Source organism: Puntigrus tetrazona, chromosome 8 (assembly GCF_018831695.1).
Source record: "Puntigrus tetrazona isolate hp1 chromosome 8, ASM1883169v1, whole genome shotgun sequence".
In the NCBI taxonomy this organism is placed as follows: Eukaryota; Metazoa; Chordata; class Actinopteri; order Cypriniformes; family Cyprinidae; genus Puntigrus; species Puntigrus tetrazona.
Window position 1 is genome coordinate 23,047,354 of NC_056706.1, and position 27,765 is coordinate 23,075,118.

The following is a 27,765-nucleotide window of genomic DNA, read 5'->3' on the forward strand; positions in this document are numbered from 1 at the left end:
TGAGCGGCGGAGAGCGAGGTGTTTGCATGTGTGTTGTGATGTGTAGTTTGGCCGGAGCAGCGGGCTGATTAATCTTGCTGTCACACGCACGCTGCCTCGGATCGACTGCCTAATAAAACTCATAAACAGGTAAATAAGCAGCCCAGCTCAAGTCTTAATCCCAGCAGCGCGTAAGCAACGCGAGGCAGTCCTCAGCTTAAATGAGGGACAATAAGAGTGATTTACTGCTGAGAGAGAGAGAGAGAGTGTGTGTGTGTGTGTGTGTGTGTGTGCTTGTTTCAGTGCAGGTGTCTGTTAGAGTCTTTGTGAGAGTGTGTTTGAGGGCACGTCTCCAGCATTTGCATCGGTTTGGTATTCTTTGTGTTCGTTACATATTTGTCAACTGTCAGGACGTTCCCTCACGAGCGCATGTGCGCGAGTGCCTTCTTCAACGGCTGCTTTTGTTGCTATTTCAGCAGCAACATATGAAAAATCAAGAAAAGTTCGGTACTAACTAGTTACGTATTAGCATGCATATTATTAAAGCACATATAAATGTCTTATTTTGCACGCCCAGCTCCCTTAACCCTACCTTACATATAAGCATGTATACATTTATTGATGCAAAAATCATAGTTAACGGTGCTTCTCAAACTAACTAAATATGGAGTCGCCGGTACACAACCGGTCGCTTCTTTCCTTCTTTTTTAATCTATCCCATGTCTTTACATGCCTGACCTAATGGTGTTTTAGCTCCCGTCATGAGTCCCAGGGCCTCCATGTATGCAAAAACACAAATGTGTTGATTTTGCTGGGACGTCTGGTTAAGGAGATGGTCCTAATCAAAAGGAAACTATGTGCAGTCACTCCAGGAAGGGCTGATGAAAAGAGGAGGGCAACACTGAGAGGTCTTTCACCGAAACCCGCTCTCTTCCATTTATGAGCCACTCATGCAGTCCCATCTGCAAGTCAAAGTCAACACTCAGCCCCAGCCATGAATTCATTAGGGCCACTTTGATTTTTGGTTAGTGTTTAAATTAATTAATGTTGCCATTCATACTTCAGATATCCAGGCATTTCAACGACCCCCTCTGCCAAGCCTTGTTACGTTATAGATATAATAGCGCGCACGTGTTTCGCCTGGCTACATAAATAAAGACGGTGTATTGTCCGTGAAGGGTCGCAAGAACACGTTAAATAACGCGCATTAATTCGATATTTGAATTAAACCCAATGGAAAGCAACGCTATTTAATTTCTGTTGTGGGCTTCGGGGGGGCTTTATTCGCAAAGACTCGCGTAGATGCGCTTCTTATCTTCTGCTGGAGTGGCACATCTGACTCGGAATCGCCGATTCATGGCGAAACGCGTTTAATCGATCAAGCTGCGTAAGTTGCGGGCGCGCGCTTATCAAACATCACGTGTCCCGTCACGCTCCGCCGGCACGCGCGCTTTATTCCCTCCTGTCCGATTCGGATCCGAGACTTCTGCTGATGCCCTTGAGCCATTTACCCCGTGTGTACTATTGAGCAAAAACAAAATGTTATTGAACACAGCTCTTAAATGTAATAAATGATTAATTAACCTTTTCATTTAGACCTTGTCATCAGAATAACACGGTAAATGTCCCACTTGGGAGAATTTAGAAATTTGCCGCACAACGCAATTTGCTGCTCACTCATAAACATCTTTATTTGTTTTTATAATTACATTGATAGCATGCAAAACTATAGCTATACGCTAAATGTTTCGTGTTGATATAAATATTAAGAAATAATGACGCTTACGCAAATATCATAATATTTAAGAGTTTAAATTATTGTCATTATTTTCGTTATTTTCAAAAATATCTAATTTTACTAAATCGGTCAATTCAGTCATTTTACAGATTTTTTTTTTTACTAATGTAAAACCTGCATGTTTTTTCTATTATATTATTATAATGGGCTATTATATATTTCTAACAGATGATCAATTTGATTATGACATAAAAATGACTGTAGCAAGACGTATAATTAAGCAACGATTAATTAATGTACGTATTAAGTATGTTCATTAATATATTTTTTTAGATCTTCACTTTAGGCGTTACTTTAGACATTTAACCGTTTATAGTATAATGAAAACATACACTAGTCGTATTATTATTATATCATTAATAGCACATTTATTAATATTAACATTTATTTAAAATCGTTTATTTGCTATTATCGATAGGCTATATTAAATAGAAAAAAATACAAATAAATCGTTCATTTTTATTTTTGAGTTTTCAATCGTTGTGGTAAAAATCACGTATAAATTGGAAGTCACGCCTTTTTTAAGTCCATAAGAAGATGAGAAAAAGATGATTTGATCATCTTGCCGTGTGCCGATACGAGCACATATCTGTGATGTAAAGAGAGTGCTGTGTTCCCGCGGACAGAGTGATTGATCACATCATATTAGGGTCGTTTCTGCGCGGGGTAATTTTCTTTGCTCGCCTCCGGCGATCCTCGCATGCGCGTTTCCGTGAAGTCTCCAGACTCCGTCTCTTTTCATCTGCGGAGATGACAACAATAACAACGACAACAACGAAATTTACCTTTCCGAGACGAGGAAAAAAAAAGCACTTAACGCAGTTTCCTCCAGCGCAATTAATCACGAGCGGTTATGAAGATGCGTAATGAAAACAGGCGAATCATCGCGGTATAATTAATGTAACGTGCCATATGCCGCTTATTCAAGACTTGTGACTTATACGTGTATCATATGAGGGGGTTGCAGCTGCCACGCCATTGTTACATTTGAGACGGTATTATTACACAAACAAAATCAATGTATTATTTAATTTTGTTACATAAAACGCCACACCGACGAACTGAAAATGAAGATTTTGATCAGTGTGGCGCGAAATCAAACGTTGACGTTCACAGACATATAGGCTGCTAAACACTAATCAAAAAATAAACAACATTTCCTATTGTTAAATGAATTATTCATATACTACATTTCCTGTAGTTACATTGTTTTTAACTGGCAGTAATATACAGCATTAGGTCGTTTTAGGTGATGTGTGGAAACTTTAGTTTGGTTAGTTTTGTTTTATAGGCAGGCGCGCGAGTTTTATACCTTAGGTAACGGTGTATGTGTGGATTATTTTTTATCTTGTATGTGTATATATCGTGTTGGGATGCAGAGATAATTCATTTGAAGTTATGCACTGGGTTCTATGATCGTGCTTGTAGGTTCTAAGTGTGAATTTAGTAGCCCATGGCGCCTGTAGTCCTTCGCTTTGAACGAGGGACAACTGAGGAAAACTCTGTCTAGGATTAGTGGTCAGATTTCCTATTTCCCATACACTCTCAAGGTCTTGAACCCAATTAATGGCTAATAATTACCCAGGGAACTTAACTGTAGTTGCTCTCGCGGTTTCATTAGCTGTGGTAGACAGAGCACGAGCGTTACGTTATGAGAGCAAAGGCGTGCCGCCGATCCGAAGGAACGCGGCAGCCTACCGTATTGCTTCATACCGTACACGTAATAGCCGATATATTTAATAGTCGGTTACTTAAGTTTGATTTCACGCGCAATCTGTAAAACAGCTCTCGCAAGTGTTCTACACGCGCGTTTTTGTTTTCAATTACTCTGCCCCCGACCCTCCGTTCTCGGAGTGTTTACGGCAGCCGCTACTTTCGCCTTCTTTGATATCGCTTTCTTACTACAGCCACTGAGCACCTTTGCCAATATTCTGATTTCCCTCTTTCCCTCTTTCTCTCACACTCGCGCGCGCACGCACACACACTCGCGCGCGCGTGCGTCTGTTCGTGTGCAATGCAGAGAGAGAGAGAGAGAGAGAGAGAGAGAGAGAGAGAGAGAGAGAGAGAGAGAGAGAGAGAGAGAAAGAAGTTGTGTTTACTTTGCCATTACATCCACTGTATTAGCGTGTAGAGATCAGAGCGCAGCCATAGTTGTCGCAACAAGTGGCTTTTTCCCCGTGTTTTCTGACTGCGGCCGCTGCTGGGTGGATATCATTTCACATATTGAGTGTGGTGAGATCCTATCAGTGCGTAACACATAAGCCGAGCCCTTTCCTACCATGAATAAAGATTTGGTTTCACTTGCTTTCAACGAACGTATAGCAATAACAACAGAGATCGGGATCTTATCCATCTAATTCAGTCTAATCAGTTTTATTTCTAAACTGTATTATTATTATTATTATTAGGCAATTAGTATAATTTTAGGATTTTTTTTCCCTCTTGTGCAATATTAGACTATCTATATTTATCAATTAGTATTTTAGCGTTTAGTTAATTAGTCAAATAAATTTTGTAAGTTTTGTTAAAAAGTATAGTAATAAATTACTCAAACATTGTATGGCGATTTAATTTTTTGCAGTCTGTTGTATCCAAGTTAGGCCTACAACATGAAAAAATTAATAAATAATAAACTTAATAATACCTCTTTTTCTCATTTTATTCTAAAATATAGCAGTCGGCTATATATATAAATTATTTTGTAGTGTTATAGAATGCACTGAACCGAACACAGTGACAATGAGACAGTGGTGCCTGTATACATTTTTATTTGACTTAAAAATGCACACGTTCAAACATACCATGGGTTATAATACGTTTAAAATCGCAGGGGTTTGTTTAGGCTAGCGATTGATTTGATGCTCAGTTGTCAAACCTTTTAAATCGTGTCCCGGATTAATTGAGAGGACAAAACCTCGGTCTGTGACAGCAGCTCTCGAGGTGGATGTTACCGAGGCCTGGTTTGCAAGAACACCTCTCTTCCGGGGTCTGGGCCAGCATCCCTCCCTTCCTGTGCAAAACCACAGGAAAATGGCAACAATCTGGAAAGAAAATAGTCCAAATGCGTGGTTACACAGCCGTCACGTTTCCAGGAGCTCGTAAAAAGGCAGACGTTTAAATGACGCAGAAAACTATTCCCCAATGAGCTAGCGATGAGGAGCAACGCTTTTCTTTACAAGTGTAATTACAGTTAAATGCCTTTACAAAGGTGTTGCTCCGTGCGAAAAAAAAAAAAAAGCACAGGCCAGTGCGTGAGAGAGATTTTCATTTGAATCGTTTTATGAGGAATGAAGAAATGGCAGGCTGTCATAAAAGCAAAAAAATACAAATAAAACGTGCAAAACGCGCCACACTGTTTTATCCAATAGGTCTGCGTATTAATGAATATTATTATTATTATAATCAAAATGCTAGTTAAACAAAGTCACCCTTTTAATATGCCATACCCAGTAAATACTGTGGTTAAATGTTATGCAAGTGTAAAAAAACTCAATTAAATAAACGCATAATTTGCGTATCTATGTTACGTATTCAGTTTAATGACCTTATATGTTTATATCTAGTTTACGTGTCCTGACAAGAGAAGGTTTCACCGATTAAACGTGTAATATGTAGTCAGTCAATAAACCAATGAAAGTCATTTGTCAGTGGGAGGCTTAGTAACAAGATCGCTTCTTCCTTCAGAGCGCGCAGTATCTCTACATTTAAGCGTTTCAAAGCGTCCCGTTAATTCAGCCTAACCTCTTCAATTAGCAAAAATCGGATGCGCCGCATAAAGTGCGAATTACTTCCATTTATGAATGAAAAGGCTCTGGGGGGGTTTGTTTGCGCAAAATCAAAAGGCGGCGATCCTCCCTCTCGGAGAAGATAATTGCGCGCGTGAACCTGCACTTACGTGCTCGCTGTTACGTTTATCTGAGAAAAAAAAAATATCCTCCCAAGAGTGTTTCTTCAGACGCGCTTCACTACATGTTTACGCGTTTAGAATCGCATTTATTGTTTTTAATGCAGCAACAGCTTTAATACGCTACAAAAGCAGAAGCGAGCGGCTTGCGTATCAATGATAATATCAACGAAAAAAAAAAAGTTAGTGGATATGCATTACTGTTAATGGCTGCTTTAAACGTCTTGAGAGACACCTGCGCGAGCTCCGGTGCTCCCGTGGGATCCGGTGACAAAATCAGATCCGTTTTATTGCAGAATGGAATTATGATCACAGAGAGAAATTATAAATAACAACTGTTAATGTCACTCATCTTGAGCTGGTAGGCCTACCGTGAATTTCAAAAAAGACAAATAGTAATACAGTAATGCTGACAATATTAAATTACAGCAGCGTGTATTATTTAGTTTTAATAATAGACAACAGCGCATTGTGCTCTATTGTAATTTTTTCCGCATAATAATAACTGTGTCCTGTTACAAGCCGAATGCAGAAAATAATGCATATGTTGAGCCTGCACTGCTGAGGCTTGATCCTGACAGCACGCCTGCAGCCTTACGACGAGCGTTAAACATGCAAACACGACCGCGGTTATGATGTACGGGCTAGTCTATATTACGCGTTTTCGCTCGCGTGCGTAACAAATAATTCGGCAGAATCGTCCTCGCGCGAGCTAATCGGTCGCCTCGCTTTACCTGCGCGTAAAACCGCCACGGATTCTTATATACCAATAACAGATGCACAAACCCCAACGCGGGGCGAAGACCCGAACAAGAGGCAAAGTGCATTGTTTCAAGAGAGAGTTTATACGCATACCTTCTCGTCGCGGATCCCACGCAGGCACTCATACATACATACAGTAGCCTATTTCTACTCTTTCTCTTTGCACACACACATACGCGCGCACACTCTCTCTCAAACACACACACACACACACACTAGCTCTCACACACACATGCACGCACGCGGGAGCTCCTGGCCGTCTGGTGGCTCTCAATAGCAACATTGAAACTGAACACACCTTTTACCTATTTATAGAGCTCACCTAAATTAATAATGTTAATAGTTCTTTTAAAATATATACATATGTCCGTATATTCACGCACACGGATTTATGTACGCGGTCAAATAATTTTGCAGTAAAATAAAAGTAAGCCACAAACCAAGAGAACGTTCATTTAATTTTATTTTCTAGGCGTGACCGATCAGAACAACGATTACATCATAATAATAATATTTTTTTATTAATACGATTTTATTATGCTGTTTCAATAATAATTAATTTAGCAAAGCAATGCGCTTTGCAGAATGGCACATTTTGGAACAATAGGCTCTCGCGCATTAAAAGCGCGGCTCTTTGCTCGGGTGTACGAAACGCTCGCGGTCACCTTGCGTATGAGGGCTGCGACCTTGACCCCGTCCAGGATCCAATGTCCAGCGTCGCGCCGGATTCCGCAGGTCCCTGGAAAATAGCACTTATTCCTCCTCGAGAGCTCAAGAAGGGGAGGTGGGGGGGGGGATCCGAGATGTTGCGGAGCGAGTGGAGGAGGAGGGAAAGAGATAAGTGATCTAAAGGAGACACGATAGGACAAAAAGTGATGATGATGAATACATTGGAAAGTTTTTTGGCCCTGACGAGGGTGTCAGATTGAATGGCCTGTGCGCATGTGCGAAGGTGTCCAAACTGACAATGCTCGTGAGATGAAGATAGCGCTGCTGCTGCTTCTGAGCTCAAGGAGGACGCGAGGAATCTACAAGCCGACAAGATGAGATCCAAGGCGAGGGCGAGAAAACTGGCCAAAAGTAGGTCCTTCTTGCGCTTCTTTCGCTCCCGAGCGGCCGCGCGGTACTTTGAACCCTAGCGCACATCACCAAAGTGTCATTTTCATTGATCAGTTCCTGCTGAGAGCGCGTCTTTGTCCGGTGCGTTTGTTTTCCAGCTCTCAATCGCATTGAAATCGCTCAAACTCTCCGCGATCCGCGGCGTCCACCCTTTAGACCAGATGCTTGTTCAGAACTTTTCTCGCGCTGTGTGTGATGGTGCTGCGGCTGAAACGGTCGGGAGCGCGTTTCCACGCCGCGTCGCTTCGCTCTCTCGTTTTAGCGAAGCCGAGAAACCGTAGAGAATTGTTACACGAAAGTTAGCGAAGAGTTGTCGAAAGGGATAGTAACTTTTTTTATTGAGTGGTTCCAGGTCTTGTGAAATCATATTCCCGCTTGTTGAAATAGTGGGCGCTCTAGCACTGCTCATGGACCCCAGGACGCACAGAGAGAGTGTGTGTGGAGATCTCCAGAGCTTTCTCGCCTGTCCTGCTGGATGCCATAGAAGAAGGAATATCACGCAAAAATGGACAATTCTACCGATAATCTTAAACTAGGAGCTCGCGCAAAGCGATCGTTGTCCTCTGGGGTCCTTCGCGGCTCAGTTTGCGGCTTCATCCGCGAATGGCAAATCAATAATGCATACATGTCATATCGAAGAAAAAAAAAGAACGTGCTATTTTCTGGACTCTTTCAAAGGCGAGGGGGAAAAAAGCGTGTAAATCTCCCCAGGACTCTGCATGGCGTCTTTGCTTATTGTTTGTTTGGCTTTCGTTTGTATTCCGACTCGTTTGTAATAGGTAGGATTTTGCACTCCAGCTATTTTCTTACATTAAGTGGCCGTGAAACTTTTTTTTTGCATGCGATCGTTCACCGCGAAAAGCTTCTTTTTCGTTTTTATTCGTCGAGCGGCCGCGGCATTTTTAAGCAGGCGATTTACGGACGAGCGCCGCGGAGCGAACGTCGAGCGTTTTAACGCCCGCTTCCCGAAGAAAACGGGATTTTAATTATTTATTTTTTTGGCTGAAGGTAGCTCAAACAAGCGACGCGGTATTCACGGAGCTCACCCTGTGCGTTTCGGCCGTATGTTGGACGCGACACACAGGCTGTTAAAATGTCGAGACGTTATAGTGTCTGAATATGTGCGGGAGAGCCCGCGTGGGCCCGTGACCTGTTGATTCGAGTCGCCGGGAGAACGTGCAGAATGCTCAGCTTGTTTTGAGGCAGAAAAGCGGGCCTCGGTATTTCCTCAGAACTTCCGTAGAATCGCTATTAACGGGTCAGCATGTCGTTTTCGTCTTTTTGTTGTCGAGATAAATCCGGGTTTGCGTTGGCGGTCTGATACACTACAGCTCTCTCGAAGGTTCAAACCAGACTCTTTTATTTACATTTATTGTGAGAGATTATAGTTTCATTTTTTTGTGTGTGTGTGTGTAAAAGGCCCGATCACGCTCCTTAAAACACTAAGCGCTCATTAAAAACGACTCATATAGCCTATTTTACGCTTTTCCTCATTTCTTGCATAACTTGTTTCATCTCAACACGGCGTCCTGCCATTCCAGATTTATATTTGGCATATTTACTTCACGACTGCATTCAATCTGCCTGCGATATCAACGAGTTAAGACGTTTATTAAAGTTACGGCTTTCCGTGTTCACAACAAATTCAGCCGCATGGAGATTTAACGTATCCTGTCGTTTCACATTTATCTGTATTTGCATTTAATTCAAACGACGTATGCGGACGATATAACAATTTGTGTATTATTATTATTATAGTAAAAACAATTAAATGATTCTTTAAAATACATGCTGCGGTTTTTTATATTCTTTCTAAATAAGTCGAAGCTATTTTTAAAACGCAAATGATCTAATATGCACAAATTTCAAATGTATTATTATTATTATTATTAGCCTATTATTATTACCATCATTATCATTATTATTCTCTCAGCTCAGCAGTTCGCGGTCTGTGATTAGTCTACCAAAGAAATTGCAGCTATGGCCGAGAAGCGCCTTAAATATGAACTTTTCTGCTTTGAATTATTTTTCAGGTTTCAATGCATCAAATATCATAACTATATCCGTGTATAATTAAACAACATTATGCAATGTTAACGTGTGCTCGCACAAACCACCATCTGGATCATCTGCTATTAGTGAACGAATCAAGTGGCCGTAAACGCAGGTAGTTGCAAGAGATTGATTCATAACGTTAGGCCCTTCATTCGTTCTTCGACGAGGGTTTAACGCTTTGTAATTGAACGTTCATATTTTGCGGCTTACTTATAACCGCCGAGCCACTTAGTTAAAGCTCCGTCTTTGATGCATCATCATAAGATATTTTAAAAGTTGTGTTTCAGAGAGAAATCGGTTTGTTCTGGCGCCAGGTGAGCCCGTGTTCGCCTAAAACAGCCTCCCTCCTCCTCTGTGAGTTTGTTTGAAACGTTATTAACCGTTTTGTAATTTTAATAGTCATATTTTAAACGTGCAACGCTAAGAGGGAAAAAGAGCTTGTGGCGCGTGCTGCGTATTTCTAATATTATTGGAATGTTATTAATTATTAGTTTTGCGTCTAATCAATAATGAACTCAGACGAGGCCTGGCTCTGACACACACACACACACACACACACACACACACACACACACACACAAAACGTTTGAAGGATATTTTTCTGGTTATGCGCCGAGTACATGTATACAGTAAATGACGTCACTGAAAAAATATTGTGTGCGAATATTCATAATTAATAATTTGAATCTACAGTGAAGTGACAGGTATAAGCTGCCACGGAGACGTCTCGCAGATATTTATTCATTCACACATCTTAAACCCGTTTTAAACCCTTGCTTGATGTTTTATTCTCAGGTACTTTGTTTCATTAGAGGGCAAGGTTATGCCCTCTCTCACATTTAAGTGGGCTTTAATTTTGCCCCGGTTACATTACGACGGCGAGAGAGAGGACACATAGAAATAAAATAGCAATGGATAACAAATCAAAAAGTTCTCGTGCCGCTTATGTTGTTTTGACACAAGCAATAAAATCAAGCCATAACACTGTAAAGCAGCATTGGAGGCTGTGCGGAAGACACAGCCTGTCAGCACTCAAAACTGGGCTTTTACGGGCAAAATGGCTGACGTTTAGCTTCAAGCTAGCTGGAATGTGTATGTGCGCAATATGCTTTCACACATCGGCCATCAGAGACGTACAGCTCCTCGCGCGTAATCCGTGACATGCAAGTTTGTCTTTGATAACAAGTTAAAAGCCAGACTGGAAGGACTGTGAGAAAATCATTTAATGGCCGCGTGTGCAATGCATGACACACACACACACACACGCACGTACACACGCACAGGTGAGCATGTCTTTGTTTCTGACATTAACCAGAATGAGACCGGTCTGAATTTGTATTCGATAACGTTGCAATCCTAGCATGTAAGAGAATTCGTGCATGCCCACATTCGTCCTGAACGGGAGGCCGTAGGGCAGCCTTTGACCGGCCCGGCCTGCTTAGTTAACCCCAATCTTGAGCGAGAGGAAAGGTTGATGGGTGGCTTATGGAGAGCTGGCACAGTTTCCCGTCGCCTGCCCACCTGAGCCGAATCACCCGCGCTTCCCAAAGGTGAGGCAGCTCCAGCTCAACCTCGCTCACATTTGTCACACGTCATTCATTCTGCTTCGTCTTTTTTTTTTTCTTTTTCTTTTTTTGCACTGTACCGCGCTGTTGTTGTTCGCTTGTGGCACCTCTTTATGACATCACGGTGACTCGCTCGTGGGAGGGCCTTTTCCGCGTGTGTCCAAACACTGTTTCAGCTGTTCTCTGCCGCACTGGAACCACACTCCCTCTTTTTTTTTTTCTTTCTTTCTTTCTTTTTCCCTTTTCGTTCACCCAGTTGTAGGAAAAGTCACTTTTCTAACCATGCTTGGCAGTCACACGCATACCTTAAAGATGACTTTAGTGTCTTGCTGCGTTTCCTCCCAGCATAATGCATTTTATTTGTTTCTCAAGTCAGCTTTTTTTTAAGAAAAACTGGATATATAAGAGCAGGCCCCCATGCTGTGGAGCAGAGCGGGGTGCAGCGTGCAGTAAGGGAAAGACAGCCATTACAGAACTGTTAAAGCCATGTCTGCGAGAGAGACGTGCTTATCATGTTACAGCCTAGGCTGTCTGCAACTCCTTGGCCGTAGAAGCAAGCGCACTGCTGTTTTTTCAAGGTGTGTTTGAGCGAAGTGTAGCTCATTATTCTTTTTTGCTAAGAGAGCTGTCTGGTAGCTGCCACTGAACCATCGGTTTTGAATAATTGTATCGTTTTTTTGCATCGAATTTAGTCTGTTTGCAATTATAAAACGTTTAAATAATTCTTCAATTGTAATGAATATACAAAGCATCTAAAATAGTGTATACTCATTTTTATCAAAACGATATTTCACAACATTGATTTATTTACATTTATTCAGCACGCACACTGTAAAAATGACTGATTATTTGGCAACCCGATGCTGGATAAATATCGTTTATTTTTATTACTCAGTTAGCTGGGTTATGTACGTTTTTGTTGAGTTGACAATGCCACGTCAAACAATAATCAAAGCTTATTCATTTTAAACAGCAATAAAAGGACGCTGTATATATAATTTTTATTTAGTTTTTCAATGACAAGTCAGACTTTGAAAGTCGTAGAATACTTTTTAAAACTCTGGCATCAGTAAAAACAATTAATAAAAAGAACAACGTGAACACATACTATTTTCAAGACGTGCTCGTAATAGCTTTTTCCTTTTCAAGTGAACCTTTGAAGTAAGCATTAAATAAATGCTGATCCAGGATCAGCATCCCCTGCTCGACATACGCGGTCTGGTCTCAGCTCTGCAAAAAAACCCCAAAAACCTACATTGAAACTTCTTCTGCATTACGACCTCAGAAAGCTCTGGAGCTGGTCGATACTGTACAAGGAAAAAGCAGCTTTGTACACCCACCGGGAAGGACTGTGAGAAATAATTAACCCTGCATCATGTGTTCAGGGTTGCTAATTTTAGGCCGTAAAACATCTTGGTGTCGTAACTCCTGCCCAGGAAGAAGCGCCAGGAAAGTTTCCATCCAACATTTCGAGGCACCCGGCTGTGCCGCGTTTCAACGGCGAGCCAAATTAATATCGTTACGGGCGATCCGCATTCAGCAAACGCCAAGCTCGAAGCCGAAGAATTTCTCACGATTCTGCATTTGTTAGTTTTTATTAAAAAAAAAACAAGAGGGATGATGATATTTGGTGGTGGTGGTGGCGGTGGTGGGGGTCTAGTTACATGTGCTGAAATGAACATACTCGGGAATTTGTTTTCGATATTTGGAGGGAAATTTCTCGTTTGTTTGAATCCCTTATGCACAACATAATTCTCCCCTTGAAGTGAAAATGTTTCCTATATGTGACCCTGGACCACCAAACCAGTCGTAAGTGTTGTCATAAGCGTTGATGTGTGGTTTGTTAGGATAGGACAAAGTACAACTGCTACAAAAAAACCAATATATCGAAAATTTGCCTTTAAAGTTGTCCAAATTAAGATCTTGGCAATGCATATTACTAATAAAAAAATAAGTTTTGATATATTTACGATAGGAAATCTACCCTTATGGAACACGATCTTTGCTTAATATCCTAATAACTTTTAGCATAAAATAAAAATCAGTACAATGTATTTCTGGCTGCGGCTCTGGCGGTTTTCGGGGATGTTTAGAGTGAGGACACACGTAATTCCCCTCCAAGTTCCCATGCATCAGCGCAGCTACCGTGGGCTGTTTGGCCAGACCTTGATGTTGCATCCTTTAGCGATAAGAGAGTGGATGTCATTCCCCGGTGGGCCACTCGAGCCGAGCATTACCACTTTCAACTTTAGCAGCGAGCGCATTTTCAAAGGGCCCCGACCTCCACATTTATCTTTTGAACTCATCTTCTGTCCTCCATCTTTTGTCATTATGGGGGAAGATGGGCAGCTCTGTCTCATTAGGATGGTATGACGTGCCGTAATGGCAGCGGTGGAGTCGTTTTCTACTTTAGAGATAGAGTGCTTAGATTTGCTTTGATAAAGACGTCTTTCATGTTTCCAAAGCCCTCTGTCAGCCCATCATCATTTCTCATAATTGGACGGTGCGGTATGCTGGGATCCACTGTAATTGAACCATCATTATCCAGTGACTTTCTCAGCCTATATTTGCTTAATGCTTAACTTTTCTTTGTTCGCGAGCGAGGGGTGGGATCGTTGCGGCGTGTACCAGATGAATGCTCTTGCTTACTGCCCCTTCAACTATTTTTGTCCCCGAAAATTGGCTTAATTACGTGAACGGTTGTTTCTCTTTGCTCCGCGTCGCAACACAATTAGTCCATCTCCCTGGCTGCAATTTGTTTTCATAAAAAACGAGAGTGTTGGCACGCTGATTACGAAGCGCTCGCTCTCGAGGGAGAGGCGGCACTATTGGTGTGTTAAATTTCATTAACTACAGTGCGGCTTACTGGAAAAATATATAAAACCTCAAGCTGCCGCCATTTTCTTTAACCACTTTGAGGCTGACATCCTAAACAAATCATTACTGGCACACACACACACACACACACACACACACCAGCCCAAGCCACTTTCTTGCACTTCGTGCACATTCAATAAGTTATCCTAAAATAACCTACCGTTCAATAAATGATCCTCAGAATTGCAGAACAGCATTTGTTTTTTTTTTCTTTTAACAGGTGAATGACGAAATAAATGGTTGTTTAATAAATTATGCTAAAAATTATGTTAAAGCCTTTACACAACGTGCATGTATATATTTAAAAAAATGGGCTATGTTTATATATTAAATATTTATTTATAATATAAATTATATGAATATAATTTGAAATATATGCATGCATGCGCGTGTCTTTATATGTACATAATAAATATACATAGTACACACACTTAGATTTTGCAAACAAAAACTTTTATTTTGCATGCAATTAATTGCGATTAATCATTGCCCAGCACTAGTTTTTTTTCAATAAAATAATGTAGTTTAGTTATGATGCATTTGCATAATCTCATCTTTACTGTCACCTTTAGCGGGCTGCTAGATCTAAAGTGTGTGGCATATGGGTGTTTTCTCCTCGGTCAAAAAAAAAAACTAAAGCCCTCGTCAGATTGTTAGTGAAATGCTGAGAAGGGGTTTTTAGGGAGTCAGCAAAACATTTCAAGATGGGCTATTAACTTCAGTCTCGAACTGCGATTTGCCTGTCCGTGAAAGCGCAGGCTCTCTCCAGCGAGGCTCCGGTTCCAGCGTAATGATGAGGCTGTGTGTGAAAATATTGAATTGCAAAAACATCCAGTGTGCGAGCTTGTGTGAATGTGCCTTTCAGCGCAGCGCCGGCGCTAAACTCGCAGTGTCTGAGTGATGGACAACAAATGGCATTTTGTGCTGGGCAGACGCCCCATCTCTGGCAGTCAGGCTGAGGGGCCGTTATCAGAAGTGCATCTGACCCCTGGATATTTCACCGCCTCTGTCAGCCATCTGACACTGAGTCTGACGCGTCCCAACAAACCAAATGGAAACCTGAATATGGCTTTTTGTCAGTCTGAGACTTGAGTCGATTGTACGTCGGACGTCTAAAAGTCTTTCTTCTGAAAAAAAAATCAACTTTGAACTTTGAGTTGAGGAATTGTGTCTCATGAAGCTATATGAGGCTCCTAATTTAAAGTAGTTTACCTTTGAAGCTCTAAATCACAAACTAAAAACCACCAATAAAACACAATCACTTATACACAGTAGTAGCATTTACCTCAGTATGCTCATGTTATTTTGTATTTTGTAAAGGCTTAAAAAAATCATTTGGAAGTATGAATCATAGAATCAGATGTTTTTTTTTTAAATGATTCTTTCAAATTAACCAGGCATTCAAAGCATCTAAAAGAAAGTGTGATTTTATCAAACTACACCCATACTTGTAAAGGTCACCAGTCGTTACTAGCCCACTGTATTTCTTTCCTACTATGGAAGTCAATGGTGATCCAAAACAGCCTAGTTACAATCGTTCTTGACTCCCAAATACATTCCCTTGTGCTCAGCAGAGTTCTTCAAATACATTCCCTGTGTTCAGCAGAGCAAAGAATTTCACGCAGGTTTGGAACTACTTGAGGGGGAATAAATGATGGCAGAATTTTCATTTCTGAGCGAACCATCCCTTTAATAATCAGCTTTTATGGCGAATCTATCAGGCAGTGCGGAAAGGCACTGTTTAGGTCTGTTTAGAGGCCTGCTGCTGGTTCAGTGCAGTGATGTAAATGAGAGGAGCTGCTGAATTCTGGGAGGGTCCACAAGTTGGCTGCATGTCAGGCCCCCCTCGCCCTCTCGGCTACTTCCCCCGGCCCTTTTCTCTCGGTGAACCGCATGTTGGCACCGGTGCCCCTTTTCCGACTGCTGTCCACTTCTTCAGCTCCTACCCCCTTCTCTCTCTTGTGTTTTTCTTCTTCTTTATTTCAGCCGCTCTTCCTCTGCTCTGGAAGCTCCAGCGCAGGCCTTTGAAAGGATGCGGCGCTTTGTCTCGGCGATAAAAGATGCCATAGTTTCCCTTTTCCTCTCCTTTCTCCCCGTCCCTCAGCGGCTCTTGTAAAAGTGCAAATTGTCCCCTCCGAGGGGTTGTCCTCCTGGCTTCAGAAGGCCCCGATTCCAGCCTGTTAATTACGCTGAAGATCCCATCTCTGCAGAAAGAGCCGAGATTCCCACAACCACCTGGCCTTCTTTTCTTGTGGGCTTTGATGGCAGGCACCCCACCCCTCGCCTCCTCCTCCTGCCCGTACCACACTTTTCTCTCTCTCACTCATTAATAGAGGTTTTGAATTGCTTTCTGACCCTGACAAACTGCTCTTGTTGAAAAGCAGATGAAAGCAGGAACAGGAATGAGCGCTGGTGGGGGCCACGGTGTTGATGGGATTGAAGAGAGTTGGTGCGAGTTTGTATCAAGTCCGCTGGTCAGACTGTAAAGGTAGGGTTGCGCCAGCTAGTCAGTTAGCGCTGCCGCTAGCTGACACATTAGATCTGTTTTCATTTGCTACGGAGCACATGACTTTAGTTTGGCCTGTTCTGTATATGCTGACGGTCCACATATATATATATATATACACACACACACAAACAATCATTTTACACATACATTTATTGTGAACAATACAAAACAATTGCTTAATGAAAAAAAAAAAAACTACTGGCATGAATAAATAATCCAGCAATTAAATGTACGTGTGAAAAGCCTCTAACTTACAAAACTGTTGGTGAATGTATTGTTTATGTTCAGTGGAAGTAAAAGATATAATTTGTAAAATAACATATGGACTTTTTGACCTTCAATTGATCATAGGCTGCATTGATCTGAGCTATTTTGAGTGGAAATAAAGTATTATTTGTTGATCATTTTTGGCAGTGTTCATACCGAAAACTAAGGTGCTTAAGCTCAGACAAAATTCACTGCAATTTTCAAAAAAAGAACATTCTCTTGAGACGTTTTATTTTCTTTATTTTATTTTGTATCCTAATAGGATGGCAGAGAAATGACAGGGCAGTGCTTTTTTTTTTTAAGGAAATAAAATCTAAATCACATAAATTCCTACATGTTCGAATCAGCATAAGGCTGAGTAAGTCATGAAAGAATTCTCATTTTGGGGTTAACTATTCCCTTAAGTGGATCTCAGTTGGGACGTTTTAGCTCAACAACAGAGTGACAATCCCGAAACAAATTTGTTTTCCATTGCGTTTAATTTGCGGTTCTCTATTGAAACCCGAGCACCGATCAATATGTTCTCATCCCACTCCAGCAGAGCAGAGCTCCGCGTGAAAGAGCAAGAGAGATAGAGAAAGGCGGGATTGAGAGAGCTCAAGGCTTTGGAAGGTAAACAAATTGCTCTATTATACCCTCTGTGTCTATGACATTATCATGGGATGGTCTCAGGGGAGAGGCTTTCAGCAGATTAGAAGCGTCTACAAAGAGAAGAGGGACGTTGCTGCACTGTACTGGCAGCGCGCCACGGTCCTCGTCCAGCCGGGAGATAATCATTAACTCCCCTCACAAAGACACGGGCGGTCCACTCGGACGCTCCGCGGAGGCTACAGTCGAGCGCACTTAGAGGTGAAGAGCACAAGCTTGAGGAGCACCTACACCTGCCTCTTCAAACTAATATTTAGGCCACTTTTGACCCTTTCAGTTTCACCTATAGTACTGAAACTTTATGTAAAATTCCTATCAGTTTCTCCACAGAGAAATTCATTTTAGCAATAACTTATTAACCAAAATAGGTAACAATATTTTATTTTATTGATATGCTTAGCCTAAGCTTATAATCCCTTAATAGTTAACTCAATGACTTTTATCCCAAACCAATTTATATTTAACATAATACAAAACACTAATGCATGGCCTTAACGACTATGTACTTACATTTAATTAATTGTTTGATACATAGCACTTACTGTGTACGTACATGTTTTTAGAATTTTCTTATATACATTGTTTACTTCCATTGAACATAAACAATGAAGTCAGTTGAATTAGACGCTATTTACACCAAAAGTGTAGTATTCTGCAGTATTTTTTCTAATTTTATTTATTGGTCCCACTTTATATGTACATACATATTTTTACATTTTGATAAAAATACCTATATGTAGTTACATCTATAATTGATTTCTGTAATTACTTTTATAATTACACTGTTGACCCATCCCTTACACATTAACCCACCCTTAAACCTACCCATAACACCAAACTTGTCCCTAACTTTACCCGTATCCACCTCAATATGAGACAGTATGGGACAAAAAATCGTCCCTGGCAATTTTTGGTCCAGGTGGCCCACCACCACATATAGGTACACTATAGAAAGAGACAATATATACTATATTATAAGACCTTTCTCCTCCTGCCTGTCTCTTTCCTCACAGCAGATCAAGACTGTTCTTGATAACGCTGCGGTGTAGATTTTGGAATTGCTGACGACGAGCCACATTTCGCGGCATCTGCCTCCAAATTTTTACGCTACTTTTCCCTGAGCCTTTCAGCACCACTGTTTCACTTTGGTCTGTCCGTTTTGAGGGACTGAGAAGAAGGTGGAAGAGAGGTGAAGCGATCCCTTATCCCTCAGTGCTTTGTGATGGGCCGGTCCTTGGTGGAAAAAAAATCATACCCGCCCCAAAAGTGCGTCTGCCCCACCGGGGAAAACGTACGCCAGATTACCAGTCCAGCCCTGTAAATACATGAATAACAGAATAAGTAATTGTTTACAGCTTGCACACTTTTTAATGCCCCCCAACCCTCAAATATGTTTTTGTATAAGGGTTATAAATTTTCAGTTGTGAGTGAGGATACCAAAAAAGGAAAGAAAAACGACATCTTGCTCTTTTTCCTCAATGAGGCCTTATCTCTGGGCATCTCGGTGGATTTGTGTGATTTAGAGCATTTGGAGGGATGCGGAGGGCAGCGCTGGACTCACACAAGTCTACTTTGTGACTTGTGATATTTGCTTTTTCTCTCTCTTTCAGTCTTTTTCTCCCCGTTGACTCAACCCACATCCTTCAGCTCGCATAAAGTGAAGATCCGGTTTCGGAGTAGTGTTTTATGAGCGGTTAGAATACCAGCCTGTGTGGTTTTTTTGTCCTCTTCTAAGCTGACCATTCACAAATGTCTCTGAGGTTTCCGAAGATGTCAATTAAAGTTTTAATTGGAAATACGTTATTCGAAACAAATGCTTTTTCTTTCCGAGGGACGGCCCGTCAGTCAAATGGGAGTTCCTGATGTTGGCATTATTGAAATTATTTTCAGGCTTTTGAGGTTTTTAGGGAATTCTCTGCACATTTTGTTGTTGTGACAACTCTGGCAACTGTTTCGACTTTTGCGGAGGGAATGATGTAAACAGGCAGTACAGCCACGACTCGGATTCATTTCAAGCCAATAATGCGTGAGAAAATAATTGTGTATATATATATACACACAATGTACACTTATATACACAACAGCAGGCACAATTCCTATACAAAGCGCTCGGGTTTCGGCGTATCTGGTGTTGGCCGTGCGCAGGAGTCAGGCCTACCAATGTTTTCTGTTACGTCTCCTGAGAAACACAGACTTTTGATCGCTCTCAAACTGACTTTTGCTTTTCTAGCCAATTATATGATTCATTTCCTCAGCAGCTATTGTGAAATTCGGTGCAACACGTCAGAGGTGCGGGAATTTTAAAACCAGCTGACCGATGAACATATTTATTTATGTTTTTTGTGATAGTGTGACTGCCTTTGGATCTCATTGCTCTGTCCGTTTACTGCACCTATACACCACCTGGGGTGCATTACCCTGGTTTTGTTTATTATTCTTTGGTGTTTGAATGGCATATTTGGAATGTCAGGAGGTCAGAGGTCACCGGTTTAGGTTGTTTTTGAGCACACCGGTTGCCCTTGCTACTTACTACAGTTACGGCGCGTGGATCAAGTTCAGCTAGATGTGTGTGTGTGTGTGTGTGTGTGTGTGTGTGTGTGTGACAGAAGATCTGGCTAATTTTCCCGCTGCAGAGTTAGTTACACAGAAAATCGATAAAACATTTAAACCAGGTTTTGGTCTGGTCTTCGATGGGTCAGATTTTTTGATAATTGCATTTCAGACAGCCGTGACTGCTGTTAAAAGGCAACAGATTCTACGTTATCACGTATCATAACATGTTAAGAGCCGGAGTTTGCCTTTGACATTTGCAAAGTCGTTCAGAGCATTCTGTACGGGCATTATGTGTTTTATGTACATTGCAGTGTATGAAGCGGAAACGATTGCTCGATACAATATAGTTTTTGGTTTGAAAAGTTACATTTTAGAGTGTTGTTCACTGTGTACTATAGCTAGATTACCTTTACCTTAGACCAAGAATTCCATTAAAACGCTACTAAAAAATTATATTTATATTATACATTTATAAATAAAAACATACATAAATACATACATACATAAACAAATCTAACTCACTAAAATGATATACCAAAATCTGTGTTTTACTTATATAAAATACTAAAAACTATTGATGAAGACACATTTGCATAACAGAACATGAAAAAAAAACAAAAAACATGAAACAAAAATGAGGTGCCACAAAAAATTCTAGGAATATCAATTGATGCATATATATATAATTATGAAAAATTATTACACCACTTATACATATGTTTTTAAAATATGTTTATATCTTTTTATTTTTGCATTGTATGCTATTTAAAGCACACACACACACACACACACACACACACACACACACACACACACACACACACACACACACACACACATATATATATATAAATATATATATATATATATTTATATGTACATATATGTAGACTTTCTATAGAGAATGTATATGTAATTTTTTTTTGTCTTGCATGCGAATGACATTAAACTTGACTCGTGGCTGTCAGTTGGTGACTCTGCTATAGGCCAGGAAAGGCACACGCGCACATAAACATGCTGAAACGGTAACTGTAGCGAATGGGATCGTCCCTCCCTCTGTGCATGTCAGCACTCTCTCTTTTAATTAAAACTAGGTGTGGGACTCCTGCCTGTTCTTTTGACACCTCCCTATTTATCTACCGGACACAGTTCAGGGCGAGACCTGTGCAGAAGGGAAGATTTTTGTTTTAAGAGACCTTTCTTTGATGCCAAGTTCCTCCCGAAAAAAAGAGCCGCCACATCTGACTCGAGTTTGCTGAAATAACAGCAAATGTTTGTCTTGTATTGTATGGCACGCCGTTTGAAAAGCAATAAAGCCCCTCTTCCAGCGCCTAAAGCACCTCTTAATAAAATAGTCAAGAATAACTGCTTTACCCTAATCTCTGCCATAGATTACATAGCTTGGGGCGGGAAATTAGCAGCAGACCCCCATGGCTCTCTCCGCGGCAACGGCCGGTGAACTTTACGTGGCTGCTTTATGTGTAGGAGGGCAGCGTCCTTTTTATTGAAATGATATTAGAAGCAACATGTGGCTAATGTGATCAAATTTTCCACGGCCTGGTCCCGATCAGAGGTGAAGAGGCTATGGCTACAAACACACTCATTGACAAATAAGAGTCCTGCTGCTAAAGGTCAAGGGTGTGTGAGCATGTGTACATCTTTAAAGAGTGTGTATGTAAGTGTGTGTTTGTCAGTGAAATAGATCGACTGAGTGGTAATGGATAGTTCTGACTTTCAGGTCTGATTGGTTGAGCCGTTTTGGAACTTTTGGAATGCATCGTCTGTGACCAAACATTCTATATTCATGGAACAAGCATGCTGCTTGGCAACTATACATCTTTATAGTTACATAGGCATATCAAAATGTATTTACTACTTAATTATAATGAGAATGAGTTCACCCAAAAATTAACATTCTGTCATCATTTACTCACCTCATGTTGTTCCAAAACTGTAAGATTTCCTTTCTTCTGCCAAACACAAAAGAACATATGTTGAAGAGACTTGGTAACCCAGCGGTTTGGTCACCACTGTCTTCTACCGTATGGATGAAAACCACTGTGGCATTTCTTAAAATATCTTCTTTCATGTTCCATACAGTCATACAGATTTGGAACAACGTGAGGGTGAGTGAATGATGACAGAATTTCCATTTTTGGATGAATTATGCCTTTAGGAAACAATTACAGTGAATAACAGTAAAAAAAAGGATTTTCAGGAACATGTTGTGAAATACCTGATTTTCAAGTTTCCAGGAATTTATGTGAGCATAACAGGTTTTTAAAAAGTGAGGTGAGGTCTACTTACATTTAAATTAATCAATTGATACAATGCACTTGCATGCATATTTTACAAAAATTACATTTGTAATCTATCTATCTATATAGCAATTAACTAAGCAAACCCAAGAATGGACCTACTGTAACAAAACAAAGAATCTTCATGTCAGAAAAATTGGAATGTGTTTAAAATTAAGATGTTGGTATCTTTTCAAAAATTCTGTTTGATGTTCAGGTCCAACTAAATAATCTGTTTGGAATCAAAAATGAAAGCATTGGATAAAACATTTCAAATGTTAATAAAAGAGATACTCTGGAACATGTTTTTACTGCCGAGGGTATAAAAGCGAAATTTTGAATATTATTTTACCGAGCACCTGGGCTTTATACGGCCCCTCCTGTCCCTCCACGGGTTTGTACGCAGTAGTGGGGTTTATTTTCCCAAGCGCCTCTCGGGTATGATAGAATTTGAGTGCTCACACATATGAGCTCATCGCTCTACTGGTGGGCCACAACTGCAAAATGTTAACTGTCATCAGGATAATTTAAGTATTTGTAAGTTGTTTCCTTTGCACCAAACTGAGAGATATCTCACATTACCTTTCAGCCTCATCGCACACTTTCGTTCGGAAAGAAACCGTCCACCATCCGATCGACCGAGACCCTTCTTGAAGTACCAATAATGCGATTTATGCCAAACGTCTTTTCCCTTCCCCAAATGTTTTGCGGCGTCCACAAAGCTTGATTCAATTACAACGTTGGGTCGTTCTCAGATCTCAAGTCCGTTTTCAATTGAAGCAGGTCATGCTTTGAGTTCCTCATTGTCTTGACAGACTTTTTGAACTAATCAGATCTGGGGGGTCACAACTGGTTTTGTTTCAGGTCTTCGATTGTACGCACGCCCCCCCCCACCCTGCCTTAAATTGGATTTTCAATCAGTCCGGTGTCCGATAGCGTCCAGTGTTCGCTTTGAAGTGGAGGAACTTTCTCTGTCGCCTCAAGCCAGAGCTCCTTATCTCTTGCAACGGAGGACTATTGTTTCAACCAGCCAGACATTGTTAATTACCCTTTTCATTGGAGTGAAGAGGCAGGTAAAGACGAATCCAATTTTGCCACGCTTGCATTTGACCTGGGACACAAGCCCCAGGCCAGCGGCCTTGAATTACACAACCTCTGGAAAGTTCCTTGACTTTCAACACACCCCTAACACTCTCTTTCTAAGTGAGAGAAAAGGCAATGACATATATTTGAAGGGTTTAAAGTACTTTTAGAATCTGATACTCAGTATCTGGTGATACTGGCGATTTTTGCTGGATCAGTTATCGGCCAGATGAGACCGATACAAAGCCGATATTGTATTATTCTGTATTGTTTTTAAGCCCAAGAAAGGCAAAAAAAAACATATTTCAAGTGCTCTGAAGTTCCATAGTTGTGAGGTACAGATGAATATTTTAGTTATAAATTTCATTAAAATGAATATATGTGTAAATAATGTATTTAGTGCTACACTTATTAACATTTATTTGTTCCCCACTAAATAATGTAGTTATTTAGTTTCACTAATATATAAAAAATACCACAAAATGCATATGAAAATGTCAGACTCAGTGTGCAAGGACCTTTACTGATAAGTTATAGACCAACTTTTTTTGTAATAGTATTTTATAAACAAACTGTACTTGTTTCGGATTGAAAACGAAGTGTCGCATCTCTATTTTAGGGACAATGAATAGTTGAGGAACGATTGTTTGAGCAGGCTGAGGGAGTTTAAGAAGAGAAAGTGGTTGCTCACGGGACAGGGAGTCTGTCTGAAAGGGGCTATTCTTCCTCCCGTGAGCACATCAGCTTGTACAGCTGTTGAAGCAACGAGAGCAATTATCACCCGTTTACCGCTGTTGATTTGTGAGGGCTTTCTCTGGGGCTCTGTGGAATGCCCGTTTTTTCCAGGGTTTGTTTTTGGGGGCTTCTCAGCTCACAGACAGCTTTCAAAGGAGGATTTTCCTAATTGTTTGATGGCATCTGTCTTTCTGTGCCCGAGGAGGAATCGGCTAGCTTTATGCTAGCGCGTCTTTGTGGAGAACGGGACTGTTTTTAGAGGCTTCGCAGGGCTGATTTTCAAATGAATAAAAAATCGGAACATTTGTAAAAGAGTAGAAGCAAATTCAGTAGTAGCCAACACACGCTGGTTCAACTTCATGTGTGTATTATATTTTGACACTGTCCTTTAAGAGGTGCTTTGTTGTTTGTGGTTGAGGGGTCACTTTAGTTTTTTGGCTTGAGGTGATAAGACGGGCTTTAGGGACATCGGGGAGGGGGTACAGAGGTAATGGGCCTTACTAAAGGTGCTGGAAGGCAACTGAAGGGCAGAGAGATATTTCCCTGGTGTGTGAGAGTGTGTTTGTGACCTAGCCATACTTTAGGGAAAAAATGCTGCAAAATGTCCCCAGAAGTAAGCCAGATCTGACAAAACCGTTCTGAGAACGTTCTCAATGGAGAAATGTGGTCATAAATACCATAAATAGTAAGTTCTACAAATGCCATTTTTTCCCAGTCTGTAATAAAAATACACTACAGGTCAAAAGTTTGGAATAATTTAGATTTTCTGCATTTGTTTAATAAAACCTAGAGTAAATATATATTTTTAACTTAAAACAACAATTTCTATTTTAGCATAATTTTTAAATATATGTTTTTAGAACTCATTAATGCACAGTAGTTCAGAAAACATTTTAATATGGCTGTTTGGAGCTTGATTATTATTAATTAGTTTTTCAACTGCTTAAACATAAAATTCTGTAACACAGTGAGTCAATTTCTGACAGCTGACACTCAAACACCTTAAGTACACCTTAAGTACACCAAAACCATAATTTGACTCAGTTTTCAAAAAACACTTGCAAAACACAAAACACGATCCTCTATGCAGCACACAAAAATCTAGCAGGAATTAATATTATGGCAAAGGTGAGATTGTGATATGTTTTCAGTGCAATGCTTCGTTTTAACAGAGTTGTGAGGCATTTTGCTCTTTATGTGTGCAATTTCTGAATTTGCATGTAAAGTTTTTTTTTTTATTAACAATACTTTATGGCTGAGAATGCAATTACAGTGTACAATATTCACATATTTAGATATGAACGTATATAAGTTTTGAGTAAATAAATAAATAATTGTTTGTATTCATTATTGAGAATGCGGTTAGTCACAACTAAATATAAATATAAATGTGTAGTGTTGTAGGAGCTGATTTAAAAATGGTAAGTGTGTATAGGTTTTCAAATAGGTTTGTGTCAAATAGGTTTTCCTTAAGGGGTTAGGAGACAGAAAATATCATTTGATCAGTATAAAAGTAGTGGAAGTCTCTGGAAAGTCCTCACAATTCACAGAAATAAACATGTGTGTGTGAGTAACTAGCGCTTTGGTCTTTCTTCTCGTTCAACTCTCACCCAAATTAAAGCTCAGCAGGTATCTGGCCAGCTCTTAAACCCACATCTCACCCTCCTTATATCTGTTTCTCCAAGCGCTTTGTTTCCCCTCAGCCTGACTTTTCAGGGAAAATCCTCATATTTGCGGCTTGTGTTGGCAGCACGCTGGTGCTGAAATGCAGATTTTGAACGTGACCCTGACCCTGTTTGACACAACGTTGTTTATTCACGTCTTCTGAACTTCTTGTTTGCTCCAAAGCTCTCGTCCTGCAGAACCGTGCCCCTCTACCGCATCTGTCATTGGCTTTTTTTCAGAGGCTTTTTTTAAATGAGCCGCTAGATCGTTTTCACATCGACATCCATATGAGAGATTACGGCTCATTTGAGCTCTGTAGATGCAAACGAAAGAATAAACAAATCGATAGCATCCAGTCACAATACCTTTCTGGAGCATGCAAAACTCATTTCCAGCTTGCCCAAATATCTCCACTTTTCTGTCCGCAGGACGCCCAGAATAGAGATGCTATCTGATCTGAGTTCAGAAATGAAACATGTCATAGCAAATTATGAGCATGTTTTTTGAATTACTTACTCTCGGGCTGGCCTGAAATCACTGCGTTTCAAGGCGGGTATTGTGCTGAGAGACGGAGAGCAGTGAGACAGACAGAAAGAGAGAGAGAGAGAGAGAGCAAAACGTACAGACTAAGGGAGAAAGAGACAGAGTGTGTGTTTTCTCTGGAACAAATAATATCACTAGGGCTGACTCATGCACTGCACAAATGAGAAATGATGAGAAGAAGCCCGAGTCATTCCTTTTTGGCTAAGTTTGGAGCATCATTTACTGAAACTGGCCTGGACCTCTGTGCAATAATAACCACATCCTCCAAGCATCTTCAGCAAGGCCTGTTTTTATATCTGGGAAAGATGGGCACGGGCTTGTTAAGACCTAGACTGGTTCAGACGGAGGGGCCAAAGGGGAGCTGTGCCACAGAAAGAGTCAGTCTGATAAAAATGTGCTTTGCGCACCAGAGAGATGACTAGTGCAGCTAAAACAGTCTTGACCTCCTAGATGGTTATGAAACTGAAAAAAAAGAATGTTGTAAAACATTGTGGAAAATAGACCATTATAAGTGGAATCTGTATATAAGCAGCAATGCGTAATTAAATGTAACTGACCCTAATCGTCACTTAATCCTATAGTAAGAACATAATATTCAACGCTTTGTGTTACACTGTAATAAGGGCACTTTAATAAATTTATTATCATTTTAAAAATTTTCTTTTAATTTTGTGCTAAAATATAAAATTAAATGTATGAATGGATTTTGAAACATTTACCAAAAACTGAAACATTTACCAAATTTGAAATCTCATGACACACCAGCTAAATGGATGCCTGGAATGAGGGGGTATAGACAGAAGCACAAGGGCAGATGGAGGAAGTGGGGTCTCAGCATGGCTGGGGGTCATTGTTATCAAAGCTGGTGTTTAATGGGTTCCTGACCCTTTCTCATAGAAGACATTTTGTGAGTACGGCAGTTGAATGGATCTGAAGGATATGAGCAGGTATGAATGCAGGAGAGGATTTGCTGCAGGAACAATGACCCATCAATTCCTGTCCAAGAGCACATCCAAACATGCAACTGGAAAATTCTTCAATGTAGTGTAGCTAAAAACACCAGCATGAAAAAATCTTCACTGATGGGGATATCATGACCTACCCCCCTTTGCTGTCTGCACACATAGACAAGTTAAGGGAACGACCTAAATGAAGTGGAACTTCATAAATTACAAATTTAGAACACTCTAAATATATATAGATACACCTTTATGTAATTAATTTCTGTAATTAATTAATTGATTATTTTTTGTTGTAAGCACATAGTATGTTAAGTCCGCCTAATATGAAGTGTGACCAGAATTGCATTCTGGGATTGTCTTTCCTGTGAATATTGCCTTTGAAGTAGCAAATTTAGACTTACGGTCAACTCTTTTGAACCACAGTTTTTAAATTTAATAAGGTGA

General features: G+C 40.5%; 1 protein-coding gene and 1 long non-coding RNA gene across 2 annotated transcripts in view; one reads left to right on the top strand and one right to left on the bottom strand.

Moving 5' to 3' along the window:
- Positions 1–4,528: 4,528 nt before the first annotated feature.
- On the bottom strand, positions 4,529–7,239 carry LOC122350914. Its single transcript, XR_006251647.1, has 2 exons — positions 7,109–7,239; positions 4,529–4,818 (listed from the first exon to the last, which is right to left on the bottom strand). It is a non-coding gene; the product is annotated as an uncharacterized LOC122350914 (long non-coding RNA).
- A 23-nt stretch (positions 7,240–7,262) lies between these two features.
- The window catches only part of prdm16 (PR domain containing 16), a 346,947-nt gene continuing 326,444 nt past the window's right edge, over positions 7,263–27,765 (top strand). Inside the window, 1 exon segment of the mRNA XM_043247681.1 lies at positions 7,263–7,523. Within this exon segment, the coding sequence (XP_043103616.1) occupies positions 7,487–7,523 (37 nt within the window). The 5' untranslated portion in view covers positions 7,263–7,486.